Source organism: Eumetopias jubatus, unplaced genomic scaffold, assembly GCF_037043125.1.
Source record: "Eumetopias jubatus isolate StellerSeaLion01/CBP00866 unplaced genomic scaffold, mEumJub1_p1.0 scaffold_10, whole genome shotgun sequence".
Taxonomy (NCBI): Eukaryota; Metazoa; Chordata; class Mammalia; order Carnivora; family Otariidae; genus Eumetopias; species Eumetopias jubatus.
In genome coordinates, this window is record NW_028274816.1 from 95,419,508 (window position 1) to 95,431,589 (window position 12,082).

Genomic DNA, 12,082 nt, shown 5'->3' on the forward strand with positions numbered 1-12,082 from the left:
ACTCTGAAAAACAGTATGGATGTTCCTCAAAAAGTTGAAAGTAGAACTACCCTACAACCCAGCAATTGCACTACTAGGGATTTACCCTACAGATACAGACATAGTGATCTGAAGGGGCACCTGCACCCCGGTGTTTATAGCAGCAATGTCCACAATAGCCAAACTGTGGAAAGAGCCCAGATGTCCGTCGACAGATGAATGGATAAAGAAGGTATATATATATGTGTATATATGATGGAATACTACTCAACCATCTAAAATGAAATCTTGACATTTGCAATGACATGGATGGAACTAGAGGGTATTATGCCAAGCGAAGTAAGTCAATCAGAGAAAGACAATTATCATATGATCTCACTCATATGTGGAATTTAAGGAAAAAGAACAGAGGATCATAGGGGAAGAGGGAAAAATAAAACAAGACAAAATCAGAGAGGGAGACAAACCATAAGAGACTCCTAATCATAGGAAACAAACTGAGGGCAAACTGAGGGTTGCTGGAGGGGAGAAGGGTGGAGGGATGGGGTAACTGGGTGATGGACATTAAGGAGGGCACATGATGTAATGAGCACTGGGTGTTATATAAGAATGATGAATCACTGACCTCTACCTCTGAAACTAATAATACATTATATTTTTACCAACTGAATTTATTTTTTTTTAAGATTTTATTTATTTATTTGACAGAAACATATACACACAGAGAGAGGGAACACAAGTAGGGGGAATGGGAGAGGGAGAAGCAGGCCTCCCACTGAGCAGGGAGCCCGATGCGGGGCTCAATCCCAGGACCTTGGGATCATGACCTGAGCTGAAGGCAGACGCTTAACGACTGAGCCACCCAGGCACTCCTACCAACTGAATTTAAATAAAAAAATTTTTAAAAAGAATATTGTTCATGGTGTTAAATCTTCAACCCCTGGGGAGCAATAATAATTACAAAATTTTAAAACCTTCCAGCCCTTATAATGATGTTTGTAATTTTTCTAAATCCAGTATTTCTATCATCTTATATTTCTAAATCACAAAAGTCATTTAATCTGTTGGTATAATATCTATCCTTCCACGGAACTTTACAAATACCATTTGGTAAAGTAACAGGATTCAATAACTTGTAGAATTCACTTATTTTCACTTTTGCCCACAGAGAACAAATGCATTTTCGTATAATAATTATTTTAAAATACTGCAGTTTTCCTCTGGGAATTGATACTTTATTTTGTTTTGTTACAAGTGGTGTGCCATGTTTTCTACATTTTTCTAGTATCGTCTACTTGTCTTTCATCAAACTAATCTTATAAATCTAAAAGTAATATCTCGGTTAGACTATCACTAAGGATACCAGCACCCCCACAATGTCTCCTTTTCCAAAGATTTGGCCATCTCCATCAACATGAACATGCAAGACTCCATAGTTCCCAAATCGTTTGTTCTGTAGGCACTACCAGCCTGCACAGGGCCAAGAAACTTCCAGTTTTCACGTCTTCATTCCCAAGTCTTGAGATAATTGCTTAACTGTCTCTGATGTTTATTTGATGCAAGATGGTAAAAATAAATTTCATCGGGCACACACATTAAGTTATCAACGTGATTCACATCCTTAACGACATCACCCAGAAATGACTCTGAAGAGTTAGACACCCCTCACCTGCCCCAGGACAGGCTTCTGAGCCACAGAGTCTGAGATGGGATTCATGAGTATGTGACTTATTGAGGGAGTGACAGAAGGAGAAGGGAAGGGGACAGGGAAGTAGGGCAGAACAAGGGAAGAAATGAAGGAGAGGGGTTCAGCTGAAGTTGACCCCACTGCCTGCTCCCACAGGGAGAGACAGGGTATGAGTTGTATCACTGGGTTTGATCCTTCTCATGACAAGGGAGCTGGGTTTTTACACCCCCTGCTGATCATTCAGTCCTTGGTCAAGGGCCTGGAGGGAGGTAGGAGGTTGTGCACCTGGGTAGAACTACCCAGGTGTCTCCAGATGTGCTGTCCTCCAGAGAGGATGAACCGTTCTACTCAGTCTGGAGGAGGGGAGCTGGGCTTGCCCAACAGCCCATACCCACCACCAAACTAAAGGGTCTAGAAACAGCTTCTAAAATCTTGGCTAGATTTGCCAGGTTTCCTCTCTATCCTGCTCCGGTACTCCAACACTGCACAAAATCCAGTAAGGTTTTCATGAAACATCCCTGAAACCATATTTCTCAAGTACAGACAATAATATTTGGGTATAGTATTGCAGTTCCTTCGCCTCTAAGAGGTGAACAAAACCAACAGACTATTTTCAGAGTCTTGAATTTTACATTTTAAGTAATCTAAAAATACATATTATGGAAATAGTTGGAGCTTTGGGGAAAATGATGGAAATTTTATTGTCTTAATTTATAAATTTTCCAAAATTAGTTTTCTTATTTAGATAGTTCTATTTTACAAGCAGGGCCATTGATATGGGTCACAATGATACACCCTGTTTTTTATTCTTTTTGAGATGCTATTAATTTTATGCCTAAAAATAATTATTTAAAACTACACATTAAATTGTTTTAAAAATTCTGATAGCGTTTTGTGAATATCCTCACTTGCTTTATAGGTACAATTTTGATTTGAAAATTTCCAGAATTGTATTATTTCAGATATATGTGTGAAACAGATTTAAGGTAATCTTTTCATTATTTTGCTAAGATTGTAGGATTTATTAGAGCAATGAACTTTGTCTGCATATGATTACCATTCTGAGTAAATATATTTAGCATTTTCAGCTTTTCATAATATAACTTCTGAGCCCCATTTATTCACAACCTCTGAGCGCTATTCATGTTTTTTGTTATGATAATCAAATTGTTTTTCATTACAGAGATAGAAATCACTTACTTTATTTTGTACTTCTCTTGTACAGTGTAATAAAACATTCTGGGCTGTTCTGATTTGGGCCCTCTAGCAGATGATCTGGGCTGCAATTCAGGATTCGTTTCATCTCTTATTTGTTCCCATGGATTATATTTGATTGAATAGTGCTCCCCAGACTTCGTGTCCATCCAGAACCTTAGAAAATGGGCTTATTTGGAAGTGAGGTCTTTGCAGATGTAATAAGTTAAGATTCAGTCAGACTGGTGTCCTTACAAGAAGGAGGCCTTGTGATTCCTCACAGAGGCAGGGTCTGGCAGGGGTTCCGGGCATTTTGCCTGTTCTCCAGTTCTCTCTCCCTCTCTGGGCCCTGGAGTGATGTCAACTGACCCCCTAGCCCCTTTCAGGGAAGAGTCCCTTGAGGATTCTGGGGGGATAGGGTCAGTTCACAAGGTCAGCTTTTGGCCTTGCCTTCCTTCTCCTGATTCTTCTTGGGCCCTGCTCCATCCGTCCACAGCTGGGAATAAGTGAGCTTTGGCATCCATGCCTGGATGGGCTGGTGACCTCCCACTTGTGGGGTTCACCGCTCAGGAACTGCATCGTGTGACTGAATACACCAGGGTCTGTCCTGCCTCTCAGAGTTTGCTGCACATCTAGAGTCTCGTGAGAACCAACGGGAAGGATCTAGCATGCCCACGGTCAGTGCATGAGATGGGCCAGCTCCCTGCATCTGCGTGATAATCCTGTGAGCTGTTCTGTTTCAGAGAGGGAAAAACCGCTCAGGAACAGACAGAGCAGGATGCCTGGGTGGCTCAGTCGGTGAAGCATCTGCCTTTGGCTCAGGTCATGATCCTAGGGTCCTAGGATTGAGTCCTGCGACCGGCTCCTTGCTCAGCGGGGAGCCTGCTTCTCCCTCTGCCTGCCACTCCCCCTGCTTGTGTTTACTCTCTCTCTCACTGACAAATAAATAAATAAAATCTAAAAAAAAAAAAAAGGAAAAAAAGGAACACACAGAGCTAAATCTCCAGCAGGTAGAGGCAGATCTGGGATACTAACCAGGATGCCTGGCCCTACCTAGCTATGGGAGATTGTCATGAGAAGACAAAACCACATCTCCCTCCTCCTCTACCTACAATCACTGGGGAACACAGGCCCACCCTCAACAGAAAACTTACTTTAGCACGTGTTAAAAGCTTTATAATTCTTGGAAGAAATTTGAAGTGGCTTTTACCACACCAGCTAACATCAGAATCCCTGCATCCAGAGCTGTGTCCTGTAGACCTAGCATTTTCCCTCTAGATCTACAAGTGTGCAAAGAGAGGCACAGGGCATCCCTGTGGTTTTGCTGGTCATCATGAAAAACTGCAAATACTTACATGCTCATCAACTGGAAACAAGTTATTTAAATTTCAGGTGTTTCTTATAATGGTATTTTTTTGACATCTTGTTCTTTTATTAAACAGTTTTATTGAGATATACATACCATAAAATTAAAGGTGTGCAGTTAGCTGGTTTTCAGTATAATCACAAAGCTCTGCAACTGTTACCACAATCTAACTTTAGAATCTTTTTATTACCCCGAAAAGAATTCCTATACACAATGAGATTTTTTGGAGACATTTTTTAAAAATGAGGTAGTTCTAGGGGCACCTGGGTGGCTCAGTTGGTTGAGTGTCCAACTCTTGATTTCAGCTCAGGTCATGATCTTGGGGTCAAGAGATTGAGCCCTGTGTTGGGCTCCATGCTCTGCACGGAGTCTGCTGGAGATTCTCTCTCCCTCTGCCCCCCCCCCCACCTGCGCTCTCTAAATAAATAAATAAAATCTTAAAAAATGTTTTTAAATGAGGTAGTTATTTTTTAAAAATATTTTATTAATTTGACAGCGAGAGAGGGAACACAAGCAGGGGGAGTGGGAGAGGGAGAAGCAGACTCCCTGCCGAGCAGGGAGCCAGATACAGGGCTCGATCCCAGGACCCTGGGACCATGACCCGAGCCGAAGGCAGCCGCTTAACGACTGAGCCACCCAGGCGCCCAAATGAGGTAGTTCTATATAAATTGAAATATATTCATGATGGGCAAAAGGTGCAAAAAAGCATGTTAAAGAAATATATAACAAATTACCCTATTTATAATAGTATATATGCACATACATATCTATATATATTTGTGTTTATTCAATTTATTTGTATATGCATAGAGTACTATGTCTGGGAGTTTTATTTTATTCTATTTTTTTAAGATTTTATTTATTTATTTGACAGAGAGAGGCACACGAGAGAGGGAACACAAGCTGGGGGAGCGGGAGGGGGGTCGGAGAAGCAGGCTTCCCGCTGAGCAAAGAGCCCAATGTGGGGCTGGATCACAGGACCCTGGGATCATGACTGGAGCCAAAGGCAGACACTTAATCAACTGAGCCACCAGGCTTACCTGGGAGTTTTATTTTAAGTACGTTTTATAGATTATTTAAACATTTTTTTATTTAAGTAAGCTCTGTACCCCACGGCGGGGGATGGGGCGTGGGGGGGTGGGGAGGCTCAAATCACCACCCAGAGATCAAGAGCCTCATGCTCCTCCAGCTGAGCCAGCTAGGCGCCTCTATATACTATTTTTGTGCTACGTATTTTATAAAATTTTTACATCAATGACATATTGTTACTAGAAATAACAACCAAAAGTGCAGTAAACAACGGGGGTGTCCAAAGCTGATACACAGGTGCTTAGGAGTAGCTGCAGCTGATAAATTTGAAAGTAAAAGAAACGATTTTTGTATCTAACCTAATCTTTCATTAGATGGCGCCATTGTCAAATTTTTGTAGTTTCAAATGGGCGGGGATGGACACGTGGACCGCACTGTTTCTGCCTGCAACGACTAATTTTTATTATTGTTTGCCTTTCTTTAAGTCATGGGGGGCGGGGGGACAAGTTAAATCACCCTTCAGAAAGACCCTATTATTTCAAGCCACCGGGGTAAATGCTTAGTAAAGGAATTTAGTCATTAGAAGAAAAACACAGCCAAAGGCGTGTAAAGATGTACAATAGGGAACTAGTTACTCTCCCCAAGTCCTGTAAAAATTCACCACTGATATCCTGATTATCAGAAGTGCAAAATGCTGTTTGCTACTTTGGAATTTTCCTTAATTCTGAGCAGGCTGGGATTCCTACCTTTTCACCATCAACAACCCCTCCAATTATTTTTATTTCTCAAACCTCATTATTGGGATAATTTTACCCAAAATGGCATTAACTAAGTAGTTAGCGATTTTTCTATTTTGTATGGATTTGACTGATTAAAGTTCCTAATGGACAAGGGACAGCCTTGCTAAGTTGATGTAACTCCAGCTAAAAGCAGAAGGAACTTGAACTGGGTGGTAAGAACAAAGGTCCTGGGGTCGGCCCCTGACCAGCCATGGCACCATGGGCAAGTTACTGTCGCTGCACTGACATAGGACTGAGACACAGTGCATAAAAAACCACTTAGCCCACTACCGTAAAGGCCAGTTACTATTACTGGTTTCTTCGTTGGTGTGTGCTGCTTCATCCACGGGCAGCCACTTGGAATCCCGTCCCCTGACCCACTAGCCACTCACCCTGAGAACTCCCAAGCTGGGAACCCTTAGTCTAGATTGACCTTTGGGCTAACGATGAGAATGCCCACAAGAGCTTCCATCCCCTACTCAAAATGCCTATCACCCTGTTTATATAGTTGGTGAGCTAAGGAACGGGATTCTTAGATTTATAGGTGTACAAACGGCCACTGCCCCACTGTTTGGGGGCAGTTTTTGTGAAATCCTCTGGGACTGAAACAATACCATGAAAGTAAAGAGTACGGAGTGGAATGTTGAGAAGTCCTTTTCGTTCAAGAAAAGAGTCAGTTCGTAGATCTCAGATGGGGTGCATTTAAAGAACAGATTATCATTTTGACAGTGGGTCAGAATTTGGTACTTGGATGGCTTGAAGCCAGACCTCCCGGCAGGTGGTTCTGTGTTTACCATGAGGAGTGCCACTCTCCTAATTCTAAAAAGATAATACTCTATCATTGGTGAGAAAATGCAATTCTATCAGCAAACTCCACAGATACAGGAAAGCTCATTTTATTGGAGGAAGTGAAAAAGTTTCTCTCCCACAGAAGGGAGAGAGGAGGAATTTTTCTTTTTGGTTTTGATGCCGATGCTGATGATGTGTGTGTGTGTGTGTGTGTGTGTGTGTGTGTTGGCAGGTGGTTGTTGACTAGGTGTGCAATTCTTAAGATGGTATCCACTTATGAGCAGGGAAGTGCATACTCGTATATGTAGCCCTACAGCCCATAAGGATTGAATTGCTGAAAAATGAAACCAAACTCTTCGTGCAAATACTTAGATTTTAAACTAAGTTGCGGAGCAGCTGAGTCCCTCCACTTAAAAACAGCCTACCTTAACTCTATAGGGGCCAGAACGCAGACTGCTGGTTGCCTGGGACTTGGGGAGGCAGACTGCTGGTTGCCTGGGAATTGGGGAGGAATCGGGGACTGACTGAAAATGGGCAAGAGGAAGCTTTGGGGATTATGGAAATGTCCTAAGACAAGATTGTGATGGCAGTTGCATAACTTTACGTATTTACAAAATATAGCAAATATTTACATACGTATAAATATAAACATAGTTGAAATTCCGCAAAAAAACAAAAACAGGACATTCAGTGAAGTTGGAATTACAGCCGGTATTTTAACTGGATGAGTTGTCTCTGGCCCATCTTTCTCCCTCCCCAGGCCTGTGCTTCTGTTGTAAAAAGGCTGATAGTAACTGTGCTGTGGGGCTCACATCATAGAGCATGATCCCACGCGGGGCATACTGTGAGGTAATGAAACAGAATGATGGATGGGGCAACCATATTAAAGAGCTTTAAAGATGGCGAATGGCCACCCAGGTGTGATGCAGTGTGGGGCCTGCTGGGTGGTCCACACACCTGTGCCCCGTGTATGCCTTTAAGAAGAGCCCAAGCCCCTTCTCCGGTGCTCTCGGGAGCAGAGGATTTTCGGTGTGGATTTCCATTTGGCAGAGACCTCCTCTTTCTTCCTCTACCTGTGTGGCTCCGGAGGCTCAGCTTGGCGAGGCGCCAGGCATCTAACCAACTCTGGAGTTGGGAACGTGTTTGCAGGGAACCAGAGGAAGGGAAAAATCGTCCTGCCGACTATCCCTCACTGGCTTCCTCATGATTTATCGCTATGGAAACTGAGCTCTTTTCCTCTTTGCTGGCGGCTGGTTGGGGGCGCACATTGTTGATGCCATGGCTCACAGTTCACAAGTTCCTTCCTCTTTCCTGTTGCAGAAATGCCACAGTAACTGTTGTCCAAGAACTGCAGCTCACACCTGAAGAGCTGGATCTTGGGAAAAACAATCTCATTTGATTCCCCAGGGGTTGGGGGGGCCTTCTGGGTAAGCAGCGGCCAAAGAACAATGCAGCCTCCAGGGCTGAACTGGGGCCCTGCTTTTCCCCTTCCTTCAGCTTTCCTAGCTAGGAAAGTTTTAAAAATGGATTTGTAGGCAGTCTCAGGTAGCATTGTGTTAGGGGGCCCAAAAACTTCAACTCAACATCCCTCTGTGTGGGCAAAGCCAAGGGCAGGGCAGAGGTGATTATGGGCAGGGCACAGCCCACCCACTTATGGAGACCCCCAAGAGAAATCTGTCGCTCAGAGGGTAGGGCTTGCCAATGGAGGGCAGATGAGGATAGCGAGAGGGGAGATGCAAATGCCCTGGGATTAGCATTCAGGGAACAGGCCCACTGTGTCATCATCAGTCACTTCCACATTCATGTGAGTTTCAGAGGATGTCAGCTGGGGCCTGGTGAGAGCTGTCTCTGCTGGGGTTGGCCCAGCCCTCGGGTCACTCTTGAGAAGCCAGTGCCTGGGTCAGAGCACCCTGGGCCTGCCATCACACATGCCATGCCAGGTCCTGGATGTGAGGACACAGGAGGCACGTAAGTGGGGATCCCAGAGACAGTGAAGGAAGCTTGCTGGCCAGGAAGTCTTGAGACACTGCCAGGCTCAGCAGACCCCATTCTGGCTGCTCGAGTAAGTCACAGCCAACCTCAGGGACTGTCTCTATAAGCCAGCCTAAGGGGTGGCTCTTTGGTCTCATCCTATGGGGGAAGAAGGGACTAAGGACACCTCACATTTTTCCATTTTCCTGTCCCAGAGGTCCACATGAGGTTAATTTTCTGATGCAACTGATCATGAAATTATCTGGGAGGGAAATATTCCACTGAGGAGCTGGGGCATTTCAATGCATCTCTAGAATAATGTTCAAAAAATCCTCCTTTACCTCCTTGAACATCCAAGATTTTCCTAGGTCTCAAAATGTTTCTGTTCACTTTCCACCAGGAATGTCCCTTTATTTGGAGCATGTTTGCTCCTTGTCACCCCGGGGGAGTATTTCCAAGTTGTTTTCAGGTTCTAAGTAGCAGTGTGAAGATTCATGTTTTCTGTCAGTGGAGTGGCCTGAAGCCCTAGATCCCAGGGGAGCCCCAGCGTTAGGGAGAAGCAGATGGTGACAGACATGGTCTTGCCAAATGCAGCTCAGATCCCCTCTTCCTCTTGGAACAAGAATAAGCCTCTTTGAGGAGGGCATTCTGGTCCTCCCTGATTCACTCTGTGCCTGTGGGACCAGCAGATAGAGAGGGCTTTCGCATAAAGGACTCCCCCCTCAACCACCTTGAAGGGTGTCACTCCCCATAAGACATCAGGAAAATTGGAGGGCTGGAGGCCAGAGGGGCCACCGAATGCAGTCATCCCCCAACAACTGTGTCAGAACAGACGACCAGAGCTTCAGCAGCAAGGACCTGGTCCATTTTTTAAAAAATATTTTATTTATTTGACAGAGAGAGAGAGAGAGAGGGAGGGAGGGAGCACAAGCAGGAGGTGAGGCAAAGGGAGAGGGAGAAGCAGGCTCTCTGATGTGCAGGGAGCCCGATGCAGGACTCGATCCCAGAACCCTGGGATCACGACCTGAGCCAAAAGCAGACACTTAACCGACTGAGCCACCCAGATGCCTCTGGTCCATTTTTTAAAAACAGAAATTTTGATTGATGTAACAGTAGATTCACATGCATTTGTAACAAATAATTCAGAGAGATCCCTGCACACTTTGCCTGGTTTCCCCCAGTGGTAACATTTTGCAAAACTATAGTATAATAGCACAACCAGGACACTGGCATTGATACAACCCATGATCTTATTTAATCTTATTTCATTTCCCCATTTTCACGTATACTTTGTGTTGGTGTGTGCGCAGCTTCAGCACCTCTGTGGGTTTATGTATCTGCCGCCACAGTCCAGATGCACGTCTGGCACAACAGGGGCCCACCCTCTCATAGCTGTACCCACTTCCTTCCCGGCCCCCATCTCCAGTCTCTGGAAGCCGCTAATCTGTCCTCCGTTTATAAAATGTTGTTACTTTAAAAATGTTAGCGAAGTAGAATCATATTTGGGGGAATTGGCTTTTTTCGCTCAGCATATTTTCCTGGAGATTCATTCAATTTGTTGCAAACAGTTTGTTTCTTTTTTAAAAAAGATTTATTTGTTTGTTTTAGGGAGAGCGAACGAGTGCATGGGGGTGGGGCAGAGGGAGAGAGAGAACCCTCAAGTAGACTCCCCACCAAGAGCAGAGTTGGACACAAGGCTTGATCCCAGGACCCTGGGATCATGACCTGAGCCGAAATCCGGAGTTGGCCACTTAACCAACTGAGCCACTCAGGTGCCTCCATTTTGTTCCTTTTTATTGCTGAGAAATATCCCATAGTATGAATGTACCACCATTTACATAACCCTTCGCCCACTGAAGGACATCTGGACTGATTCCAGCTTTTTTGGGGAAAGCTGGAGTTACAAATAAAGCTGCTGCAAACATCAATGTGCAGGGTTTTGTGTGAACCCATGCTTTTTATTTCTCTGGGCAACTGGTGATGTTTTAAACAGCTCTAATTAAAGCAGATCCTTGAGGTTTGTGAGGGATCCATTTGGAAAGCCACATGCATCCTCACAGTCTCAATATTTGAAAATTTATACAGGCTCCCAGCTTGGTTCTAAATCACACGGATCTCATGTCTATCTAGAAGCACTGTTTCCTATGCATGTTCTCATACCCCAACTTGGCTGCCTTTTTTTATTTGTATGTATCTGTCCAGGTAATGAAGCTATAAAGAAACAGGAAGCGTTCAGACAGTTGTATAGAACAAATTGAAGGATTACATCCTAGAATAACCTTGGTGAATAAATATTTCATACTCTGTGTTTTTCACCTTTTTCAGACTTTGACCCCATTGGTCTTTGTTCAAAGCCAAAGATTTTCCTATTTGAGGGGGGGCATTTCAAGAAACCCTGAAATGTTTTTCCTCTAGAGGTGTTTGCTCAAGGAGTTCGGGCCTTGGGAGTCAGGCATCTGAGATTCCAACAGGCTTTACCACTTAAACTGGCTGTGGGAGCTTGGGCAAGTGTACTAAGCTCTCTGAGAGTCTCGTTTTTCTCCTGTAACATGAGATTACTAGTAGCCTCTGATTCACAGGATTCAACGAGACGGTCAATGAGACATGCTAAACGCTCCATACATTTTAGCAGAAACCTCTCTCCAAATCGATTTAAAATAATGCAGGGCTTGGGGCCCCTGGGTGGCTCAGTCAGTTAAGCATCTGCCTTCGGCACAGATCATGATCCCAGGGTCCTGGGATCGAGCCCCGCATCGGGCTCCCTGCTCCAGGGGAAGCCTCCTTCTCCCTCTCTCACTCCCCCTGCTTGTGTTCCCTCTCTTGCTGTGTCTATGTCAAATAAATAAATAAAATCTTTTAAAAAATAAAAAATAAAAAAATAAAATGATGCAGGGCTTCACTGAAGGTTGTTTCAAGGAGACTGTGAGGGGAGAATTATATCTCATTTTGCAGAGAAAATCCCAGTATGGAGGCTTCGCCCTCAAAATCAAGTTTGGGCCGGGCCCTCCCAACGTTAGCCAGTCTTGCTCACTCCCAGATGGGCCCCTTTCTTCCTCAATCGGGGGGGTGGGGACTTTGTCATTCTGCCACCGCCACCCCCCGCCCCGCACCCCACCTCCAGGGAATGAAGACTGGGAGCTCCTAGGCTATGTTTTGTTTTCCTTTTTGTTTTAGTTCCTGTCGTGCTTGCTGTTTGAGTGGTCAGACTGATCTGCTCAAGTTTCCACGACAGGGACAGAGATGCATTTTCTTGCTGCTGGCTGGTCATCCATGAGCTCCTCGAACAAC

At 44.4% G+C, this 12,082-nt stretch overlaps 1 protein-coding gene across 6 annotated transcripts in view; it reads left to right on the forward strand.

The window, feature by feature from the left end:
* Positions 1-8,632: 8,632 nt before the first annotated feature.
* Positions 8,633-12,082, forward strand: part of PECAM1 (platelet and endothelial cell adhesion molecule 1) — a 71,779-nt gene continuing 68,329 nt past the window's right edge. For 3 of the 6 annotated variants that reach the window (XM_028087546.2, XM_028087547.2, XM_028087548.2), the window contains exon 1: positions 8,633-8,787. In XM_028087546.2, the coding sequence (XP_027943347.1) occupies positions 8,752-8,787 (36 nt within the window). In that variant the 5' untranslated portion in view covers positions 8,633-8,751. The other 3 variants (XM_028087550.2, XM_028087549.2, XM_028087552.1) reach the window with 2 other exon arrangements.